The sequence below is a fragment of the Leucopleurus acutus genome (assembly GCF_964270905.1).
Source record: "Leucopleurus acutus genome assembly, chromosome: 17".
NCBI classification, from domain to species: Eukaryota; Metazoa; Chordata; class Mammalia; order Artiodactyla; family Delphinidae; genus Leucopleurus; species Leucopleurus acutus.
Window position 1 is genome coordinate 81,471,748 of NC_139159.1, and position 24,975 is coordinate 81,496,722.

Here is a 24,975-nt window from a genome sequence, read left to right on the forward strand (position 1 = left end):
ACGCCACCGCAATGAGAAGCCTGCGCACCGCAACTAAGAGTAGGCCCCGCTCGCCACAACTAGAGAAAGCCTGTGCACAGCAACAGAGACGCAACTCAGCCATTAATTAATTTTTTTAAAAAGTCAAAAAATATCCACACATTTGGAACTGTAAAAATAGAAATAAATCCACAAAACTTTTAGAACAAACATTAGGTCTTGAAACGCAAAACCAGAATGAAAATAATGGACAGATTTTACCACGTTAAAAAAGAAAAACTTCTGTATGATGAAAAGCTATATAATCAGTGAAAAGACAAACTGGGGACTTCCCTGGAATCCACCTGCCAACGCAAGGGTCACGGGTTCGATCCCTGGTCTGGGAAGATCCCACATGCCGCAGAGCATGCACCGCAACTACTGAGCCTGCGCTCTAGAGCCCGCGAGCCACAACTACTGAGCCCGCGTGCTGCAACTACTAAAGCCTAGGCACCTAGAGCCCGTGCTCTGCAACAAGAAAAGCCACTACAGTGCTCACTTAGGCAGCACATATACTAAAATTGGAAAGATACAGAGAAGAGTAGCGTGGCCCCTGCACAAGGATGACACACAAATTCGTGAAGCATTCCATATTTTTAAGCAGCCGCATAGCACAGGGAGATCAGCTCAGTGCTTTGTGACCACCTAGAGGGGTGGGATAGGGAGGGTGGGAGGGAGATTCAAGAGGGAGGAGATATGGGGAAATATATATATGTATAGCTGATTCACTTTGTTATAAAGCAGAAACTAACACAGCATTGTAAAGCAATTATACTCCAATAAAGATGTTAAAAAAAAAAAAGCCACCTCAATGAGAAGCCTGCACACTGCAACAGAGAGTAGCCCCGGCTCACCGCAACTAGAGAAAGCCTGCGCACAGCAACAAAGGCCAAACGCACCCAAAAATAAATAAAAATTTAAAATAAATAAATAAAAGACAAATTGGGAGAGAATATATACAACAAATATTACGAACCATGGGTTAGTATGACAAAGATCTCAATGAGAAAAAAACATACACATAATGGAAAACAGAAGAAAAGTACAATTTACAAAAGGAATATAAAACGGCCCCCAAATGGGAAGGTGTTTCAACTCTCTCCTCTGGATAATGATCCCAATGATAATTACGGGCAACATTTATTCAGTGCTGGGCACTATATTAAGCTCTTGACATGATTCTCTCTCTTAACTCCCCACACCAACCCAGTATGTAGGTAGGTATCACCATGGTCCCTACTTTACAGATTTGGAAACAGAAACCCAGGGCTTTACTGATTCAGGACAGTAAGTGGAAGAGCCAGCCAACAGGGGAGCAACCTGTTGCAAGAGCCCCCTCCATCGCCCCACTTCTCACACTGAGATGGGGTAGTGAGTTCACACAACTCACGCCATTATGAAGGACCCCAAACCAGCACAGTAACAGCCGGGAACTGGAAGTCTCTCATCCTGCCCCTTCTTTTCCTTAACCATCATGTTTACTTAATTTAAATATCTTACATATAGAATAACTACTACACAGCGGCCATCTGTGAATAACTGAGAGTTCCGGTTTTCATCAGTGTCCTCTAAGGAGGTCTCTAATTGACAAAATCACGCTGTGCTGCTTTGTTCTGTCTGCAGGTGGCAACAGCCACTGGCCCTAACTCATGTCTGGTGATTCCCGCACTTTCCATGCCACTGACCCCACAGACACGCTGAAGTTCTGGAGGCACTGATTAATACTCCAGGGGGCCCTCTTCCACATATCTGTTCTCCTGCCGCCTCGATTTCTGTAATTTTTAGAAATGAGCCAAATTCACACCAACTTTAATGCAATGTTTGACTCTGATTTCAAACACATCTTGAACTTAACGCTCCTCTCTCCAAATATAGCTCCAAATCCATCTTGATGGATACCTGCTTCTTCATTTTCTTTCTTTTTACAGACTTTTCTTGTTGCCAAAAACATCCAAATGTATTATCCACGGAGATTTCCCCCAGGTACCTGTTCTCTTCATTCCCATGACACCTCTGGCTCTCACCCAGCTGCCATGGCTCAGTAACCCTTCCCGTTCCGACGTGGGCCTCTCACAAAGACAGGCTGGGACACAGTCCACATCACAGTGGCCCTGAGGACAACTCTCTGACAGCCGGGCACGCTACAATGCAAGCCACTGACCTGGCCCTCCTTCTCCAACTTCGCACAATGATTCACCTTTTTAGATCATCTCTAAGTGCCTGCTGGCTTTTTCCTCTCCAATTCTCTTGTTCTTTTTTTTTTTTTTTTTTTTAAGAAATGGAAAATTTTATTCGAGCCAAATTGGAGGATTATAACCCGGGAAGAGCATCTCAGAAAGCTTTGAGAACTGTTCCCAAGATAAACTTTTTATTTTAGAATAGTTTTAGGTTTACAGAAAAGTTGCAAAGATAGTACAGTTCCTTGAATAGCCCACACCTGGCTTTCCCTTGCATTACTATGGCACCTCTGCCGTAACTAATCAATCGGTTCTGATACATCATTACTAACAAGCCCTACACTTTCAGATCTCATCAGTGTTTTCCCTAATGTCACTTTTCTGTTTCACAGGATCCAATTTAATCGTCACATCTCCTTAGGTTCCTCTTGGCTTGTGTCAGTTTCTCAGACTTGCCTTGTTTTTAAAGATCTTGACAGTTTTGAGTAGTACTGGCTTGGTAATTTGTAAAACGTCCCTCAAATGAGAATTACCTTTTTCGCAAGTCTGGACTGGGTTTTTAGGTTTTGGGGAAGCAGACCACAGAGATTAAGTGTCATTCTCAACAGATCACACCAAGGACACACATGCCATCAACAGAACTGTTGGTGTTGATGCTGACCGTGACCACCTGGCTGAGGTAGCGCCTGTCAGATGGCTCCACTGTCAGGTTGCTCACACACCCTTGCACACTCTATTCTTTAGACACACGTCACTAAGCAGAGCCCACAGTATAGGGTGGGATTTTATGATCTGCCTCCTCAGGCTGTATCTATACAAATTACTTAGAATTCTTCTCTGTGGGAGATTTATCACTTCTCTATATATTTATCTATTCAATTATTTATATTCATATAGGCCCATGGATATTTATTTCATACTCTGGGCTATAACCCAAAACTAAGTCATTCATTGTTGCCCAAATGCCCTACCTTTGGTCACTGGGACTCCAATCTGATGCTCCGACACAGCCCCACCACCTGCTTTTCTGAGCGTTTGCTCCTTTCCAGCTCTACAAGATGCTCTAGGCCCATATGTCTCCCCCTGCCCCTCGGATCAGGAGTCCTGCTTCCTCTCACTGAAGAATGATATTAGAAACCAACATCTAGGCACTGGGTACCATCAGAGATTTTTTTTAAAGCTGTGGTTTTAGTGATTTTATAACATAGAAAATAAACCAACATTTCTGTTTCCTTTTTCATTTAAATAACACAAATGTTCCCTCAGAACTGAACACGTCCCAACCAACTTATCCTCCTTCCCTCCAAACACAAAATTGTTTCTGTGACTGACATGCCCACTGGCCCAGGACAGAAAACCGAGAATCCCCAGATGCCTCCTTGGCCTCCTTCACCCCAATCCAACCAGGCAGCCAGTCCGCAGACCCTGACTCTGGTAAACTCCCACCTCCACTGCTCCTGCTATGGAGTCCACGTCAGAGACTCATTCTTCCTCCAGGAGAAAGGAAAGATGCAACAGTTTCTGGGTTCCCTACTTCCATTTTTAACTTTCTTTAATACTAATTCCAATTTGGGAATGTGGAATTCTCCATCACAAAGCTCCTCCTGTCACGGACCTGGTTCACCGAGTCATCACAACCTAATCGTCTGGAGGCCGTGTCAACGCCTGGAGCTGTTTACAACACACATCGCCACCCTCCCCGACCGGCAAGGTGCTCTACCCGCAGTAAACTGACCGTCCACGTTTCTGTGTCTTGGCAAATGCTGCGCTCTCTCCCGGGACTGGCTGGTTCCGGAGCAGCAGCCTCCGCCTGCCCACGTTCCTTCTCCACCACTCAGGCTAGACAGCATCTCCCATCAGAGCTCAGACATGGAGTACCACCCCACACACACCCTCTAGAAGCTTCTACTTCAGTTCCTACTGTATTATTTTACAACTCTGCTTACTGTCTGAGAGTCTCCCTTCCAGCTGTAAGCTTCCTGAGGGTGAAAACTTTGGATTATCCACTTCTGCATCTCTAGCACTTAGCTGCCAAGGGCTCAGCAGATGCTCAATAATCTTTGTTAAATGAACGAATAAACAAAGAAACAAACGGATATTTTTCAAAAACCTCCATTTGAAATGAGAACAAACCTAGCATGTACCTGAGACAAGACCTTCAATGATTCCTCTGATTCTAGTCATTTGTATTTTAAGCAGTAGGAAGAGTCTTTCAGGCTGAGGAATGTGGCAATTTTAAACAAAAACCTAAACCACCTAAACCACAGTGAATGTTAGTTTTTTTTGTTTTTTTTTTTAATGTTATTAATGATACTGTTGCTTCTATGCTGTCAACTGAAGGGCAGGGAAAATTCTACTTAAAATCATTCTGCCTACTAAGATATCCCAATTGATCTCTAAAAGTTTTCATTCAACTCTAACAACTCCGTGTTTTATCCTTATTCAATCTGTTAAGAGGCACAACTTTATGTGATGGATGTGTCCATAAACACACAACAACAAATATTTAGTGAGTGCCTTGTACACTGCACACTGTCACGAAACTTACATTATGCTAATACAGTAGGTCCAGAAATCAAGGGATGAATCCGCGCCACAATGAGACAGGCTGCCCGGGGCGCTACCTCACATGTCACAATTAGGACAAAGGAGGCTTGTGTGATTGCAAAATAACTATCACGTCTACCACCAGTTATTAGTGCAAATGGTCGGACCTGCTCCATAACTAATTCCCCCAAATATTTACTTCTACTTTTATTTTCAAATGACCATACCTCCCCTGTAAAATCTTGTTTTCAAAATGGTGGGATATTATACTTTCACAGTGTGATAGCAGTTGGGCTGACCCGGAAAGTCAAATAAAACCCAAAGCCATGTCAAGTCTCTATTATTGCAGGGTACTTATTATGGACAACCTTTTACTTCACTGTAGTAACATCTTCCAAATAGCACAAGAATTTCAGTAATAATATGGCCAGGAAAAGTGCTGGCAAAAAGTTGCACCATTGCTAATGAAAATAAAACTGGAAATAACAAATATCAGTGATTTTTTTGCTGAATTAATTATCAACAGATAAAGTGCAGAACTTTCAGCCTCCCAAGACATAAGCCCCACTCTGTCTTATATGCATTTTAAATACTCTAACGTAACAGTCTAACGACTGTTAACTTCACTATTGGAAAAATATTCAGTTATCCTAAATTTTCTGATACATGAGCAACAAATAACTCCCATCTTTCCACTTTTTTTTAACTAAGGGAAAAAAACCCTAATAAACTTATAAAGAGAATATAAATAATAACAATTTCATAGTTCAATATAAATTAGAAGTGAAACTCCATCCCAATATGGTTATATCTACAGAGACAGAAGAGTTTATTATTTATGTGTTAACATGCCAAAGAATATTATTAACCCTAAGACATTTATCAACAAATTTAAATGTTTGCTAACATAATTAACGTCACCAAGAATTCATTTCTTAATAAAACTTTCCTCTTCCGGATATAAAAGTTTTAGAAACAGTAGTGTTTCAGATTTAATATTAAGTTTTAAGTAAAGATAAACCAGTAAAATCTACAGTTTGAAAAGTGACTTAGCTCTGAATGCTTGCAGGCAGCGCCTGGACGTGCCGCACTTACTCTAATACTTCATAGTTAGACTTCTTCTCCAGGGCGTTGCCCCGCATCTCCCAGTACGACCGCCTAAAAGCAGAGAAGATACACACTCATAGATTGGTATTGGGAATGTCTGCGATGTTAAATGATTAAAAACCGTGAAAGGGGGGTATCTAACTACTACGCGGCTAAGCCACAAACATTCTGATAAACAACAAATAAAGAACCAATTTGATTCGCAGCATTTTTCCTACATCCTAATGCAGCATAAATCAGTTAACACAGACCGTATCTCTATTGAACAATCTCACGTTCCCTTTTGATGTGAAGCAGGTCTGGCTCTTTGCAAAATGAGAAACCAGATTCCAGCTGTAAAAGAGATCAGCTACATTCGCTACTTGTACTTGGCCTTTCCTCAAGGGACAGTGCCAGGAACCCCAGGCTGCCCCTGTGGCCGGTGCGCACCCCACCTGCTCCTGGGAAGACCCACAGTTACTAAGGAAACAGTATGGGACCTGAAGCAGAATCATCGCAGTGGGCTAGTCCAGGTAACAGGCGCCAGGCGCAGCAGAGAAGTGCTGCCTATCTCGCTGAGTGTTCACAGTCTGAATTTTACTTCTTATTCCAAGTTACATGTTCAAGCAATTTCAGGTCTTACTGGAACCAAGTCCTTTCTCTGCAAAATTTGCCCCAAGTGGGTGGGATTCTCTGCGTGTACACAGTTATCTCACAAAGGGACAAGGTCTAGCTCGAGCTGCTTTGGAACACACAGATACTACAAATCACCTGAAGTGATTTCCCAGGAGACTGCGTAATCAACAAGACTGTTTCAAACTTGTCTGTAATAACATGAATACTGGTTTTGCTTTTTAAATTTGTTTGACTTTTTCTTTGGCCTACTTAAAATCGAAAGTACTAGATTTCGACAAAAAATTTTCAAGGGCCCAAAAAGGATCACTTAATGTGTTCTCCTGTTTTCTATTCATGTGGGGGAGGAGTTTGGGAGGGGCAGCTGGACGGGTGACTACTCTGTCAAGTTTTTCCTTCAGAGTTCAAAAATCAGTGACCTCAAACAGGGGAGAGGAGGAGAAGGATAAACGTAACATGGAGAGGCCAGAGTGGGAGGGGAACCCAGAGAGGCACGCATGCCATTCACGTAGGGCCTAATGCTTCTGGACCCCTCTTCCAAGTAATACATCACAGCATTGTCTGTGGGAAGGAAAGAGCGCCAAGTTTGCTTCCCAAGCAAAAACTGTAAAGGCCAGGAACGGGAAGAGACCAGTGAGAGATGGCTTTTTTTTTTTTACTGGGATATATAATTAAGGTTGAAAACAAATTTTAATGAAGAGTTGAGAGTTATACTTAATGATCTTTGGGTCCTTGTAGGAACCGTTATTTGATAGCCTTATATAATATAAAAAACAGTGATCTCTTGGGAAAATCATCACTGTTTTGAGTACACATAATCAAATTTTAGCTAATTTAACCAACACATCTTAAACTAGCAGCCTGGGGTAAATTTTTTTTTTTTTTTTTGGCTGCGTTGGGTCTTCGTTGTTGCCCACGGGCTTTCTCTAGTTGTGGCGAGCGGGGGTTACTCTTTGTTGCGGTGTGTGGGCTTCTCACTGCGGTGGCTTCTCTTGTGGAGCATGGGCTCTAGGCGCGCAGGCTTCAGTAGTTGTGGCTCACGGGCTCTAGAACGCAGGCTCAGCAGTTGTGGCACACGGGCTTAGTTGCTCCGTGGCATGTGGGATCTTCCCAGACCAGGGCTCGAACCCATGTCCCCTGCATCGGCAGGCGGATTCTTAACCACTGTGCCACCAGGGAAGCCCCGAGCCGGGGTAAATTTTAATTAAATTATACCTGACAAAGGTAAAATATTTCTTTCACTCCAAGTTTTAAATGGTGGCACAGAATATATGACAAATGGTGACAAATGTTATCAGAAATAAGAAATACATTCTGAGTTTCCCATCCCCCATAATGGCAGCCATTAGACATAAATGGCTATTTATGTTCAGATTTAATGTTCAGATGCTGCACATCTGAGTACTCAGCATCCAGCTTGGCTAGGGGCTGGCACATGGGGTCTCACAGATACTGAACATTTCCTTCATCACAGAAGGTTCTATTGGGGAGCTCAGCCTTAGACTTGCTTACATACTTGTACTCTTATAAATCATTCAATTCTAAATGTAATATTTTAAAAGATTCTAAAATTAGCAATGTCAACGTAATTCAGAGTATCATCAAAGTTTACTCATTTTATTCAGTATTTTATTGATAATCTTTATCAGGAAAGAAAAATACCTAGAAAAAATAACAGAAAACACTGTTGAATGAAGACCTCAATGTCTAGTTACCGCCTTACCGTATTTCTAGACAACCCAACTTCAAAGCAATGTCCTGGTCCACTTGATCAGCGATCTCCAACATATAATCGCTCTTCACCTACAGTAAAAAGGAATGGGTAAAATAATGTTGCTGTAAGAGAATATGTTTTAAACTTAGTCATTAAGTAAATGTTTACTGGGTGCCATTTACATGCTTTACACACACTGTGTCAATAATCACGCTAGATGCTGGGTATAAAATGAGTAATACCAAAGAATAAAGAGTCAAACAGTCTTCCTTTGTGAAGAACATATATGATCTATGAGCACTTAAACATCATGTGAATCACAATAACGTCAAGCTGCTTTCTACCTTCCATGTTGTCAAAGGGAAAACAAGAAGGGAGATCTCCATTTCCAGGCAAACTTGCGGTGGCTATATTTTCTGAACTCAAACTACAGTCCCAGCACCATTTTTTGGACCTCAATGCAAAGGCAAAGAAAACTAACGTTATTTCAAAATCCATTTAATCCTGCAACTGGTGTGATTCCACCTAACCATCGACTATAAGTGATTCATCTGCAAAGTGCCAACATGCTTGAAGTGTGATATAGAGAAGGATCTAACGAATTGTACAAAGGCCTTCCAACCAATAACTGTGAGGGACTGATATCAGTATCTGAGAGCACTCATCAGTGTGAAGATGTTTTCAAAGATGAAATATGTAAAATCTCACAGCTTAGCATCAAGAGATCAAGATCTGCAACTGATTTTGATGACAAGGAGCATTCATTCTGAACTTCGATTAAGTGAAATGTTACTCCTCCCCCAAAAAGGAACTTCTGTTCCTCTCATTAGTAGACCTTTATTACAAAAAAACCGCACTCAATTATTATATTATGAATTTCACCAATACAGAACTCCGTGGAAATCTGTCTTGTCTCTTGTTATATAAGTATTTCATAATACCCTCCCCTCCATTTGGCCTCTTGGTCCTCAACCCTAAAATATTTACTCTCTGGTCCTTCACAAAAAAAGTATGCTGACCTCTGCCCTAGAAAAAACTCCACAGATCCTGTTCTATTGCTACCTAGCCTGTCAGTTCGCTCGTTCAAAAGATTTCTAGTCCCAAGTTAACTACTTTGCCAACCTTATAGTGATAGTTCATAACCTTCCTTTGAAAAGACCCCCAAACCTCCCAACCTCCTTCTTCCCGTTATTTTAATTCCCTGGCAAGACCAGCAAATACTGAAACCAGCCACCCACCTCCTTCTCCACGCTCACTGCTGAGCAACTGGAGAAACTCTGCTCTGTGATTCGCTTTACGTTCCCAAAGACAAAGCTCAAACGATCGCCTGAGGCTGCTTGGAAATTCGGCAATGCCTGCCTAGGAAGCTTGGCAACACACTGATTCACACTTTCTCCAGTCAACCAGCCACATCTCTTTCTTACAGAGAAAAGTCTTCAGACGGGGATGCCCTCTTTAACGTACCAGAACCTATAACCTGAGGGGCATGTGTGCTCATCTACTCACTCCTCTCAGGACGGAGGCGATGCCCGCTCAGCCAGCAGTGATCTATTTCTGACCTAAACGCCATTTCCTCTGAAACCTTTGCTCTATTTTCTGCATTAGCACCTCTACCTAGGTGGTCCATAAACACTGACTGACTGAAGACTGAGCAAATGAATGAAAGAATAAAGTCATCAAACTACGGTTTGGATACCTCTGTGTGTAAATGTTATTGTCCATAAGAGTTACAAGCAATAGTAATTTCTATTCCTTAAATATAGCAGGCATTTAAGACTGATTCAATAGAACTGAATTATTCAACCCACTAAATTAAGTAAACAGCTTTGATTCTAGGATCACTCTGTTTACACTTCAATTGGCTCTTTCTCCTCTATAGCAAAAAATAAATCCAAATTTTAAAACTAACTTTTTTGCATCATAAGTAGGTTTATTACTAAACACAAAAATGGACAGATGAATCAAGACTGTATTTATGTGAGTTAGAGAAACACCACAGTTGTTCTGACTGAAGCATTCAGTGGATCTTAGCTTATGGTTTGGTGCAGACTTTGAAGCAACCAGAGCAGAACAGCAATTACATGTTGAGGAAAATGCATTATTACAAAACTATCTTAAGATTAGTTACTATAATCTTTAAACACTATTCAAAGGTGGAAAAATGTAATCACATGCTTTATTCAGTCATCAAAACCAAATTCATATTAGTTGCAAAAATGAAAAAAAAGAGAAAATTAACAATGATCTTTATGGAAAATCCCTTTAGTTATGAACATGACTTAAAAGTTCTGCGAGTTGTTTTTTCTTACAGTAACAATCTACTACTCTTGACTCAGAGCTGTATGACTACGGCCTGAGGCCCAGTCACTGTGTGCAGTGATCCATGTTTTCTGCCAAGTGTGTGGATCCACCATGGAACCAGCCATCTCAGCAGACCCTCCCCTCCTCCTTCCCCCACCCTGTGGCAGCTGCCCTCTGTGAGGACAGAGAGCAACCCCCCCGCAAGGTCCCTGTCACCCAGGCTCCAGAGGGGCTGTTCTCTGAACCACTGTGCACATCACGTCCTGATGTTGGGCTCATGCAATTTTCTTCAAAATGTAGGGTTTTTAACACTCAGTGTTCATTTTTTTATAAAACATTTCTAACTTTCATGCTTTCATTTGTGAAATAAATGCAATTTATTGAACATTTAAGTGTGCGTATGTATAGCTATATAGTTGCTTACAGTAAATATACTCACGTTGCCATGTCAGACAGATTTATACATAACTCTCATTTACTATTCGCAGCATCACTGTGAGTTGGACCCTACTACAATCCCCAGTTAAGAGCCTTAGAAAGAACCTAAACAGAATGAAGGTGAGAGCAGGAGCTACTTATTATTCCAGGGGTCAGGTATTCTGCTGTTTCAGATACATTATTTATAGTCTGTTCAATAACTCTTCAAGACAGGCCTTAGTCCTATTTTATACATAAAAAACAGAAAGCTTAATTACTCAAAATTAATGTACTCAAGGTCACACAGCAAGCGTTAAAGTTAAAACTCAAAAACCCATCCACTGACCCCCATAACTCAAGCTTCAGTGTGTCCCTATACCTTCTTGTGAACTCTCAGAAAGTGTAGGCATTCTCCACTAGAAGGAAGATTAACGACCAGTAAGGACCACAGCTCATAACCCTGGTAGCCCCAGGGTCGAACATGATGGCTTCACGTGCATGTCTTAGTTTGTTTTACCACTGTCATCGTGTTATATTCTTTTTTATACCATGGATTACTACTGTTGATTAACTCCAAATCCAGCAAATTTCCAAGAGTCTTTCAAGCAAATACCTCTGAATGTTGTTCTTTGTTTTATTAAATTAATTTGTTTCCATATGGATGTCAATTTCCTGCTTAAAAAACAGGATGTATCTGGACTTCCTTCTGTGGGCAAGTATCATATTTACATTCATGAGTTTTTTCACCTTATTCTGCAACAGAACTAAGGCACAGGTTTTAATATAAAAACCATTCTCATCTCTAGTAAAAGTACTAATCCTAACTTGCTCCATAATTTATCCCATATGCCAAGTCAATGCTTCGGCTGCCACATGAGATCCTTTGCCTTGTTTTGGTCTCTTCCGAATATTCTGTCAGCTACATGAATTTATCAGATAGACCTGAAAGTCTTCGATGGCGTGTGTAAAGAAAATGGGGCGGAGGGCAGACAAATGTGTATATAACCATCTACATCATACACCAGCTGAGTGATCCGAGGCAGTCGGCCAAGTTGGCTCAACTGTCAGGCACTCCTCCCTGAGTTCTGTGAGAGCAAAGAGTGGAGTGTTTGTATGCAGAAGGAACCCAATGGCAGTTCTCAATTAAAACAAACTCCTTGGGCTTCCCTGGTGGCGCAGTGGTTGAGAGTCCACCTGCCGATGCAGGGGACACGGGTTCGTGCCGCGGTCCGAGAAGGTCCCACATACCGCGGAGTGGCTGGGCCCGTGAGCCATGGCCGCTGAGCCTGCGCGTCCGGAGCCTGTGCTCCGCAGCGGGAGAGGCCACAGCAGTGAGAGGCCCGCGTACCGCAAAAAAAAAAAAGGAGATGACCAAGGCTAGAAAACCTGTACGACAATAAGTGTTTCCATTGTTTCTTTTTTCTTGTCCATATATAATGGAAAAGCAACCACAAATATACTAGAGGTACTTGAAGAATCATATCAGTTTTTAAGAAGATCTAATGCTGAGAGTGCACGCGCACACACACAAACCAATGTGATTTCTCAAATTCCAAAGGCATACAGTTCCTTTGTTTCTTGGATTTTTTTGACATCTTCTAATAAATCTCATCCAAATTTTTGAACATCAGGGCATTAGCATTAAAACTCAATCATCACTAATAAGTCATTCGAGAGAATCAATTAGGCACCTAAAACCCATGTCTTACTGTGTTGTGGACACAATGGTGAAGGCAGACTTTACGTCTGCCCTCACTGAACGGCACACTCTATTAGTGGGGGCAACAGATAATAACAGGGAAATACAACGTGCACACAACAGACCCGTGACTGCCAGGGGTTAGGAGAGGGGCAGGCTGTGACCAAGCAGCACCAGGGAGCTTCTCTGCGTTGGTGAGGCAGTTCTGTGTCTTCATTACAATAGTTGTAATAGTACATGCATCTGTACCTATGATAAAACTGCATAGAACTACACACACACTCTTACACACAAACACAGGAGTGCACGTAAAAACTGGTGAAATCTGAACATGATCTGTAGTCTACCTAGTAGTATTATGTCAATGTCAATTTCTCTATTTTTATATTGTACTAAATCATGATTGTAATGGAAACTGCTCAACTATACACATCTGTCAGAACTCACTGAGCTGTACACTGAAGTTAGTGATTCTTTTTTTTTTTGCGGTACGCAGGCCTCTCACTGTTGTGGCCTCTCCTGTTGTGCAGCACAGGCTCCGGACGCGCAGGCTCAGCGGCCATGGCTCACGGGCCCAGCCGCTCCGCAGCATGTGGGATCTTCCCGGACCGCGGCACGAACCCGTGTCCCCTGCATCAGCGGGCGGACTCTCAACCACTGCGCCACCAGGGAAGCCCTAGTGATTCTTACTGTATGTAAAATTACACCTCAGTAAAACTAATTTTAAAATATTTTTAAAAATCGGATGTTAAATGAGAAATGTACAGGTGTCATGGAAGGCTTTACATAGAAAACACCGCTTAAAATTAAGAGTTAATCACAGACATAGAAAACAATCTTATGGTTACCAAAGGGGAAAGGGAGGGGGGAGGCATAAATTAGGAGTTTGGAATTAGCAGATACAAACTACTACATACAAAATAAACAACAAAGTCCTACTGTATAGCACAAGGAACTATATTCAATATCTTGTAATAAACCACAATGGAAAAGAATATGAAAAAGAATATATATATATATATATATGTATGTAACTGAATCACGGTGCTGTACAGCAGCAACAACACTGTAAATCAACTATACTTCAATTTTTTTAAAAGAGTTACTGAATGAATAGAAATGATCTAAGTCCAGGAAAGGAAAGAGGAGTCATGCAGAAAAATGTTAACTCAGCAGGCCTGGGTTGCTCAAACCCTACACATTCCCAAGATTATGACTGGCTCTTGGCCTCCTGGAACCTGAACTCCTGGAATGTTCTGATAAGAGTGCCTTTGCCCACCTGAAGCCTCGGGCCACACCATCCCAGTCTGACTGGAGAATTTGTATGTACAATGTGATTATGACAAACACCTGCTTCCTTCCTGGGGCCTGGAGCCTGACTACCTGAGGTCACACAGGTGTTGTACGCCCAGGAGATGGAGCCTGATAAAATCCTTCAACGCCCAAGCTCAGCAGGGTCCCCGGCTGGCGAACCTCTGCACCTGTTTTCACACATCACGTGCTGCGCCATGGCACTCCCCTGGGAGGGACCCGGGGAAGCTTCCACTTAATTTCCTCTGGACATCACCCCGCAGACCCCTTCCCTTTGCTGCCTTTCCTCGGTATCCTTTTGCTATAATAAACGAAAACCAGAAATATGACAGCCTCTGAGCCCTGTAAATCCTTCTGATGAACGGCTGACCTTGAGGGCGGCGCTGGGGATCCTGAGACGGCAGGATTTCTACCAAAGAAAGAATCTGTCCAAAGGCCTGAGGTAGACTAAAGGCAAACTGAAAACAGCAGCAGGGAAGAGTGACCGTGAGAGACTGACCATCTCTGCCTCCCATTTCTAAAGTCTTTTACAGAGAAGGATGAACAAAAAACTATCGGTTGAACAGTATAAATACGACAGAGTTTACCTAAGTCCTCAATAACCATACAACTTTTTGAATCACCGAAACCATACAGGAGTGGAAAAGGAGAAAAAAAATGTACATTATTAAATCTATTAAAGAAGTACAGAAAATGTATCTTCTAACGAATCAGACTTAGACCTATATTTAATTTTAACTTCTTTATGGAAAAGGACAGCTAACAATTCTCACATTGAAAATGTCAGGTTTTAAACTAAACTTTCCCACTTGGAGCTTCCATTTCAAAATGTTTTAACTGACAGAAAGCTTTATGACCAAGAAACTACAGTTAAAGAAATCATTTCTGATAATATAATTATCTAAATAAAAACATGTAAAAATAAAAAATTGGAGTAAAATAACAGAAAGATTGACCAACAAAATATAAGTGTGCCCTGGCCCCTCACACGTCTCTGCGGTTTAGGTTCCAAACCGTAAAGTTAGGGTGCTGGACTCAATGTCTTCTCCTGCTTCCCACTGGAACTTTTTTTGTCAAATAAACCACGAATTATGTTACAGTTAACGTTTTTTGAGAGCAGACCAATGGATATACTCATTTTAAACCTTAATGTATTTGTAGGAGAAAACAATGACAACCTCATGTCTGACACAGGCATCTCCGAGGCTGAAAATGTCAGTGGTACCAAATGGGTCCTACACAAGTTCAGCATCATCGATGCACATTTAGTTAATACGACAACTTCTTGACTAAACATGGACAGAACCCTTCAAACTAACGGCCACTACTACTTGCAAAAGGTTGCCAATCAAATACACCTTTAACAAATCCGAGAGATAAAGAAGTATAAAATGTTATATGGCAAAGGCAAAATTCAACTTCAAGGCAAAACACACTTTTCTTGCTTTACAATAAGCCATTAGCTTTGGCATCAAAAATTATTTTTTTAGACACCTGCTCTACAGTGAATAGGGTTATAACAAGATTCTAGTTTATTTTTAGAGTGTGCTGATTAATATCTTTCAGAATATTCTGAAATGGGTCAAAAACATTTAGTGAGTCATTTGTGGCATGTCACACTGGTAGTCACATTTAGGACATCTTTGAATGAAACTACGTGCATCCACAGAACCATCTCCCACCAGGAACCCAACGCTCAATACACCCACTGACGTGTTGTCTTCCTCATGACTCCATCCAAACAAGGGGCATGATGAGTAGTGCGCATGGGTGAAATTTCAAAGTAAGGAATAATAAAATTAAGGTAGTTTATTATAAGTTTTCTTTCTCTTTCATGGGATGGAACTAGTATAGAGGAAATCTAAACATAATTCTTTTGCTTCTATCCTGATAAGAGAACCAAAGTAATAAAAATACGGATTCTTCTAAAACAGAAACAACAGATAACACTCAGGAGTATGCACTACTGCCCAGTGTAGACCCTCAAGATCCCCGCACATGAAGGTCAACAAAACACTAGGCTCATAACAAACATGCGAGAAAACAAGCCGCTGTGAATAAGAGTCAGGGGGTCACCACCAACAGCTGTAAAGCCCACGGACTCCAGATGTTACAATTTGGATTCAGAATAGAGACATCAACCCCATCGGAGATGATAAAAAAAAAAAAGGAGGGGACAGAAAAATTAGTTAACAATAAGGGCCACAAAAGATGGCCTGGCAGACTGAAGAACAGGGGGTGGGGGGAGAGATAAAACTTGAAAAATAAATAAAAATCCAACAAATGCACTAGACATCAAATTGGCCACAGCTGAGGAGGGTTGGTGATCTGAAAGATTTATGTGAATCCAGATCTCAGGGAGACAGGAGTTGAGAACAAAAAAGAGGCGTCAGTAGATACAGTCTGAGAAGTTCTGATGGAGATCTCAACTGAAATCTCAGGAGGGATAACTAAGAAGGAAGAAAAGGCAGTATCTGAGCAGACGCCAAGGAAGACATCTCCAGGACCTATTAAAATGACAGGAAGCCAGAGGTCCTGGCCACACAACACAGATCAAGCAGGAAAAATAAGTGGGAATCCCACCTAGTTTGTAATAAAACTGCAAAACACTGAGGACAAGTAGGATCTTAAAGCCACCCAGAGAGAGGAGACAGATGAATAGACTACGACAGCTGTTTCTCAACAGCAGCCACAGGGATCATACACAGCAGAGAACACCGCCGAAGTTCTGAGGGAGAACGACTCCCATGTGGTTCTGAACCAGAACCGCGGTTCTCCCAGCAACACCATCCTTCAAGCAGAAAGAGAACAGAGACGCGGGAGCTGCGAACAGCACAATGAACAATCTCAAACTGATGGCTATCTACCGAGCTCACTGCACAGCCAGAGGAGCCACGTTCACTCAAGCAAAGCTGAACCCCTGGCAAAACCTCAACATGCAAGACGATGAAACAAGTCCAAAGAGTCTGAACAACGAGTTCAAATGAACCACAGTCTCTAACCACAGTGCAGATTAGTGTGGAAATGAACCAAAAGGGATAAAATTTTAAAGCCCTATGTGATCACTTCCATTTCTACCAACATAGTGGACCCAATGTCCTGGCCACAGTGCTCATTGAAAACAACTAAAAATGCTGAATAAAATATTTTTTAAAGTCTTCTGAAAAGCTTCTATGAGCTGAATAACAAACGAACAAAACCAAACCAAAAAACCTACTCAGACTAATGATGGAATGCAGAGGGCTCAGGGGAGAGCTAGAGTCAGCTTCTATCCTAAGGCCAGAACTGAGATGGGCACACGTATGCTGTAAAACGTGACAACCAGCAAACAAAAGTAAGAGAATGATAAATACACAATTCAGGACCATGGCTGTCTGCCTGGAGTGAAGGGGTTGGGATGGGGGGGTGTCACAGGGACATGGGGCCAGGAAACATCAGGCATGTTCTCTTCCTCTAGGCAGTGGGATCAGAGGTATTCATTTTATTATTAAGTATCACACCTTACTAAAGAACACATGTACCAGATGAAAGAACACAGGTATCAGATGTTACAGAATCTAAACATGTCATCAAAACCTGAGCCCCTTAAAAGTGGATCAATTTAGCTTGGAATTCAGTGAAATTAGATGTATGCATATGTGTATGCATCTTAACATATTTGCATCAAAAATTAAATAACTTTAAAATTAAATAATGGGTGTCATCAAATTCTGAGGCCCTTATAAAATAATTTCTCTCAGAATTTGGTGAAAATTTCCACACACAAGTTCTTACGGATATTTCAGCTGCATTCTCAGTTCAAAAGACTTTGGCTATAAATAGCTGAAGGGCCAATTTTTTATTTATACTTTTTTTTTTGGCATGTTTGTTTAAATAGGAGGAAGTTCTGAATTCCTAACTGATTTTTCAACACTGAAATTAAATCTGTTCCCAAGTTGGGTACTGCCTGGGTAGGATAAGTTTGGATCACCTCTAATAGTTCTAGAAAGAAAGAAATTCTAGTTCTAGAACTTCCATGCACAGACCAGGATAGACTCTGCACTGGAAGATTATCACAAGAAGTCAAATAAATATAAAATTACTTGCCAAAGCAGCAATGCAAAAATCATACTATTTCTAAAACTTTGTCAGATGAGGGTAAAATAAATGTACATTTTTCTCACATAAATGGAACTATATTACACGCTTTATTTTTTATATGGCCTGTTTTAAACAGTAGCATTTAACATCACAACTTCCATACCCATGAACAGAGCCGCAGTTCACTAGTTATAGGCCTGAATAAGCAGTAATACCGGCCATCAACACGGGAAAGAGGTGTTACTATGACCACACTTCTATTTCCCTTAAATTACAAGTACTTGGTAGGATATTATAAAAGCATACACAAAATGAAAGTAATTATTAGGACAGATAATTTAAGTGACGTTTTAGAATATTTTCTGGACTTTCTAAAACTGTAACATAAGATTTAACAATTTTAAAATATTTAAAAGGCGACAGGCTGAAGAAGAGAAGTTCTAGAAATGGATGAAACCAGAAGGTGGGGTGGAGGGGCTGGAAGGTTTGCATACAGAGCACATGGGAAGGAAGAGGTGTGTCCCATCCCACAGTGTGCAGCTCACATTTGTATTGGGACACCCAAGTGGAAACGCTGAATCCTCTAAAGCCTGGCCCTGTGTACAGACTGAAATTCCATGTGTTACTGGGCAGGTATATGGTAGACAATCAGACCTCACTTAATCAACATAAAGACCCTATGCAGGAGGTGTTATATACCTACATGTGAAGAAACTAAGGGAGGCACCTGCAGTCACAGAGCTGTGAGATGCAGAACAGGCACAGTATGCGGGCTAACGACACCTCACACCTCTCGGGCTTTATAGAGGCCACTCACCCGAATCGCAGACTGCAGTAAGATACGTCCTATTAGTAAGAGGAAATGTGGGATACACCGGTACGTGTGCTAGCTTTGAATCATATACACAGAAGCAAGGTCTTCCGAAAGGAAAAAGTAGGACAACCTAGTAACAGCGTGAAAGGAACATAAAAGTTGCCAACTTTTAGGTTAGCCTAGAAATTATAAAAAGGAATAACTGAGAGCTATTTAGGCCCGTCTCATGCATCCTGGAAATCAATGTCACTAAAGGAGTCATGGATATAGATATAGATACCAGTGATACAGATCATCTACGAGAGAGAAGAATACAATATAAATACATCCGTTAACTAAACTCTGTCACCTCCTTCACCAAAATATGAAGCTGGGCAGACGGCTAGAGGGCCAGACGCAGCGACGCAGAAGAGAGGCAGCCTGTAAACTGAAACCGCTCCGTAATGAGTAGGCCTCACACATGCTCAGCTGGAGTCCAAACAGGACTCTGCTTCGTTGAACGCAACTCCCTCTCCCATTCGACTCCGTTATTATTATAAATCTTCAAAAGTTCCCACAAGTACCTCACCTAACACCTTACATTTCCTATATGACTTCTACTTCACGGACAAGAAAACACCTCAAGAGCTGGATGCTGCTCTCACAGGTTGGATCTTAAAAGCAGGAATATCCACTTACCTCAACAGAGAAATGAAACCATGTACCTTGCCCTCCTACCGAATCCCGCCCACCTTTTCTCCTTCCTGACAGAGTGACTGGGTTGACGCCGTCGGCCTCTTTCTTCTTCATTTTCATGCTCCAGTTCGTTCAGTCTCTAGTCCTAGCAAATCCATCCACTAAATTTGCTTCCTACCACACCGTTGGACCTCCCAGCTTTCTAGCTTCCTGCCCAAATGGGTGACAAGCCCCCACTAGGTTACAGCCTTTTCAAGACCCAATCCATCCCGGGTACAGACATCACATCAGGGTGGTCTTATTTAAAAAAAAATTCTGATCATGACATTTGCTAATTAAATTCTATAAATGCTCCCAAGTATCTGCAGGAGAAAACCTAAAACCCTCTCTTTACATGATGTGGTCCCATCTCTCTCACCCGTTTCCTTTCAAATCATTTTAGCTCAGATTTAAATGCACCATGTTTTCTAAAGTACCTCTCTTCCTCACCTACAAAGTTGGAGACTCCTTAAAGCAGGGGTCCGCCACCCCTAGGCCGTGGACTGGTACCGGCCCACGGCCTGTGAGGAACTGGGCCGCACAGCAGGAGGTGAGCGGCAGGAGGGCACGAAGCTTCACCTGCCCTCCCCATCGCTCCCCATCCCTCACATCACCGCCTGAACTAGCACCCTCCCCGCTCCATGGAAAAACTGTCCTCCACGAAACCGGTCTCTGGTGCCAAAAATGTTGGGGACCGCTGCGTTAAAGGACAGTTTGCAGGGGAGCCGCCTGGACCCCAAACCTCCCCTGTGTTAGCACCTCCGCCCAGGCATGGCCACACCATTTGCGCTTACAAACAGCACAGGATTGAACACAAAGATGCTGTTTACAGGCAATCCACTAGACTGAGGAATTTAGAAGTACAGATTATGTCATTAATTTCTGCATTCTTGACCCCGAAGAGACATTTAATGAATAATTTTATTAAAATAAAAAATTTCCCAGCGTATTTAATTGAAAAATTGTATGTACAAATGTCTCGCTGATATTCATTAGACTTTTTTTGAACTCTTCACAAATACTTACAAGTAACATTTATTTGACTGGAAAACTGTTTTGGTTCATTTATGCCACAAGTATTTATTGTCTAACTAATACGGGGTAAAAAGAAAGCTCCTTTTAGCGTAAAAAAGTCAATTCTGCTTTGTTGTGCAAAGTGCTATTGAGATTATACGGGTATAGTTGGCTCTGAATAAACATCTGACAAATTTGTTGATATTCAGGCATAATTACACTTGAATTAAAGACAGAACAACGGTTTTGTCACTTAGGACTTCCTGTCTCTACTTAAAAGAAGTATCTTTTAAGATCTGCCCAAGCATACAAAAATTCAGTGTCAACAATTCATAATTTCTTACTAATTATAAGAATCTCACTGCCCTACGGTGATAAATTTATATTCTCCCAAATGTTAGGTTTAATCTAATTCTAAAATAAAACCATGAAATAAATAGGATTCAAAGAAACAAAGAAAAGAAGTGTTATTAAAGCATCCTCCTGTACCTGTTGATAGAAGAAATTCAGAGTTGGCTTGTCTTCAGTAAACTGGTTTAGAAATCCTTTTGGCAAATAACGAATTCTCAATTCATATCTAAAAAATAATTAACAAAATCAAGCAATTAGAAATAAGTCATTTTCTCAATTCACAGTCTACAAAATTATTTTGAGTATGGCACTGCCAATTACTCTGAAATATTATTTTAAAAATAAGTTAAAATATAATCAATTAATCCGTCAATGTAAATGTTTTCTTTTTCAGCACAAAAACGTGCATGTGAGTATGCTACAGCTCGAGGATTCTGCAGGAGACAGAGCCTAATGAGAGGCCCAGAGGGCGCCCAGAAGCCCCTCCAGCCCCACTGCCCAGGGGCAGCACCACCTTCCACTCCCCAGAGGTGAGCTCTGCATGCCTGGAGGTACAAAGGATGTACTCTCGTGTGTCTGGCTTCCTTCATTCACCAATATGCTCGTGAGACTCCTCCCTATCGAGTAACTGCAGTTTGCTCAGAGCTGACAGTCCTGACTGTATGATAGACCACAATCATTCATCCACGTTACTGTGATGCCGTTTGAGTAGTTTCCAACTTGGGGCTATTAAGAATAATGCTACGAGCACTCTTTATATTCCTCTAAAAAAGTAATTTTGCTCAGGAAGCCAAACTTCAAGAATGGTCAAAACAAACGAATTTCACCAGAATGCTCTCTCTGTGCCTCATTCTGTGTATGTGTGTGTCCACCCATACGAACACTCACATGCATGCCTTTTGGTGAACATATGTACACATCTCTGCTGGATGCAGACCAGGAGCATCATCACTGGATCCTAACGAACACACACATTAGGCAGCGCAGATGTGACCAAAGAGTAAGGTAAAGAGCTGTACCAATGTACACTCCCACAAGCAGCACGGGGCGCTCTGGTTCCACTATTCCTCACCTCTACTTGGTACTTCTAACCTTTTCATTCTAGGACCTCTGATATTTACAGCAAGAGTACACAGTGGTTTTAATTAGTACTTCCTTGATAAGTAACACAAATGGGCACGTCTTCATTTGATAATTAACCATTTTTGGTTATCTTCTTTTGTGAAGTGTCTGTTAAAGCTTTTGTCCCTTTTTTACTGAGTCATCCCCCCACCCCCACCCCACCACTGATTTGTAGGTATTCTTTTTTTTTTTTTGCAGTACATGGGCCTCTCACCATTGTGGCCTCTCCCGTTGCGGAGCACAGGCTCCGGACGCGCAGGCTCAGCGGCCATGGCTCACGGGCCCAGCCGCTCCGCAGCATGTGGGATCTTCCCAGACCGGGGCACGAACCCGTGTCCCCTGCATCGGCAGGCGGACTCTCAACCACTGCACCAGGGAAGCCCTGTAGGTATTCTTTACATGTTCTGGACGTAAGGCCTTTGTTAGACTTAGTGAATATCCTCTCCCACTCTATGGCTTGCCTTTCACTATTTTAATGGTACCTTTTAAAAATTATTTTTAAAATCTTTTTATTTTAACAGTATCTTTTGAGGAAGAAAGTTTGTGATTTTTATGCAGTCCTATTTATTCCTTTACTTTTTAATAAATTATCTTAGTGTTTTGTTTACAAAATATTTGCCTACACAAAGGTTATAAAGATACGAATTTTTTCTACAAGTTTCATAAACTGATCTTTTAAAAATGTATTAGGCTCACAGGGAAAACAACGCAAAGTAATCAGTACAATTCTTTTGGTTCAATTAAGGGTAGACAAAATGCAAGATACACATACACAAGTTCTGCTGAGATTTTTAAGTGTCCGTCTTATTAAAAGACACGACTGCCAAACAATGAGGTTCCACTGTACTGCTGCTCTCTGAAGGAGTTCCAACAACTCACTGCAGATATTTTACACTGGGCAACTACCTGTAGAAGCACAACAGGTTTCCTTTATTTTGAGTTTAGGACTTACCAGGCACCTTATATGAACCATTTCTCTTAACCAACATAATAATCAAAGAACAAAAGTGTACTTATTTACATTCGGCAGACCAGGTGACCAATGCCGGCAAAAGCAAGCAGCCAGTTCCCAGGCTGGAAGCTCCAGGGTCAAACAGGCTGCAGGGGGCTTTGGTATTAACGTTACTCCATTTTAATGCTTTAAAAAAAAAAAACTGGTCCAAAAGTCAAACATTTGGCAGCCTGGCTCCGCTTCCACACTCTTAGCATCCAGCATCCTGATGATGACATCAACTAACGTTTAGGGACTATTCAGGATATGACAGAAATGGTGATCAGCATTTTAACCAGATGACTTCTTGTCATCAGCAACAACCCCACAGAAGCAGAGAGAATGTGGGCTCTGGATCAACACCGCCTGCGCCTGAATTCTGGCTCCATCACTCGTTCACTGTCTGCCATCACCTCTCTGTGCCTCAATTTCCTGATCAGGACGCCAGGAGAAGTGAATGAGCTGTCACTGCACACCATCACAACCATCTTGACGGTTCATCTACCTCATCAGTCATTACTCAACGAAGATTTACTTCGGCACTAACCATCTACAGGCACAACTCGAGAGGCTGGGAAGACATTAGTGAGTGAAACAGGCACGAAGTACCAGCCTTCAAAGAGTCTCTACTTTTGTGATGGAAGCCAGACAGCAAACACGTAAGTATCTTTGAGGTGGTAGGTAATGTGATAAAGGCAAACAAGGGGAGTGACAAGTGATGAAGTACTATTTTATAAAGGGAACTGGTGAAGGTCACTCTGACTCAGTGATACCTGAAGGAAGATCTAAAGGAAGGGAGTTATACAGTTATGTGCGGGGGGCGGGGGGCGGGGGGGGAATGTGTAAAGGCCCTGAGGCCAGAGGGTGCTTGGGGGCAAATGCAGCTATAGCCACTGACCGAGGGCAGTGAGTAACAGGGCTTCCGGGGGGCGTGGGATCAGGAGCCTGCAGATCTCACAGGACCCTCTGCTCATCATGGTGGTGGTGCTCATCCCAGTGAGAAAGGAAGCACCAGGGGCACCATGGCCAGCGCAGTAACATCACATTACTGAGGCCTAGCCAGGTGGTACTAGGTAGGGCAGACAACAGGCACCAAAGGGAGGCCAGGAGGGGACTGGCCAGAAATAGTGACCAGGTTACTATTTCACCCAATTTTCATAGATGGGGGAGAAACGAATTTTGGGAATTAGGTAATTTTGCCAAGGTGCCACAGCTATTAGGAGGCAGACCTGGGATTCCACTTCAACATGCCTGAATGCCCAGAGGCAGAATGAAACTAAGAGAAGGCACCTGTGCTTAGAAACAGAGAGGAATGTAAGTTGATCTTGGTCACGGGGGTGGGCAAGGTCTTTAGATCGTACCTGCTTCAGCCCACTACCGTCTAGCATATTCCCCCTCACAACCCTACAGAAACTTTGCTCAAGGCCTCCCACTTTAATTCCAGTCCAAACACCTCACCCCAGTCCTTAAACCGCAGCACCTGAAGCCCACAGCTTATCCACCCGCTCGCACCAGCATCGCCACTCCCTTCTCCTCCGTGAAACTCACCGTCTTCCTCATACTTCTGCTGCTCTTCTAAGAGCCTGGCTGTGTCCTGACACATTTCCACGTCTCTGCTCTAGGCCACTCCATGGATTTCTGAGCAGCAGCTAACTACAACATGCCCCAAATAAAACCATCCTTTTGCTTCTACTAAGTAATATATTAACATTAATGCCACCAACAACTAACTTCCTCAGTCTTACCTCCAACTATGAGCACCAGGATACCCACATGCTAACGGACTACTGATGGGGAGGGGCAGGAAATGTTTTTGAAAAGTTGAGCTGGATGAAGATCTCATAACCCTGATAGGAGAAGGATTAGCTGGTCAGACTGTGAGTAGTGAAATAAACAAAAGTACAATTTCACAGAACTACACAGATGACCCTCATAAACCACGTGGTGCGGACAGCTCTTTCTTACAATAGACTTCCAATTTAAAAA

The 24,975-nt window shown here is 42.1% G+C and overlaps 1 protein-coding gene across 5 annotated transcripts in view; it reads right to left on the reverse strand.

Annotated features, from left to right (window-relative positions):
• The window catches only part of PTK2 (protein tyrosine kinase 2), a 251,843-nt gene that overhangs the window by 123,804 nt on the left and 103,064 nt on the right, over positions 1-24,975 (reverse strand). For 4 of the 5 annotated variants that reach the window (XM_082858780.1, XM_082858779.1, XM_082858784.1 and 1 more), the window contains 3 exons: positions 21,015-21,102; positions 8,185-8,264; positions 5,838-5,900 (listed from right to left, as the gene is read on the reverse strand). In XM_082858780.1, the coding sequence (XP_082714906.1) occupies positions 5,838-5,900; positions 8,185-8,264; positions 21,015-21,102 (231 nt within the window). The remainder of the gene's footprint in view (positions 1-5,837; positions 5,901-8,184; positions 8,265-21,014; positions 21,103-24,975) is intronic. The other variant, XM_082858781.1, reaches the window with a different exon arrangement.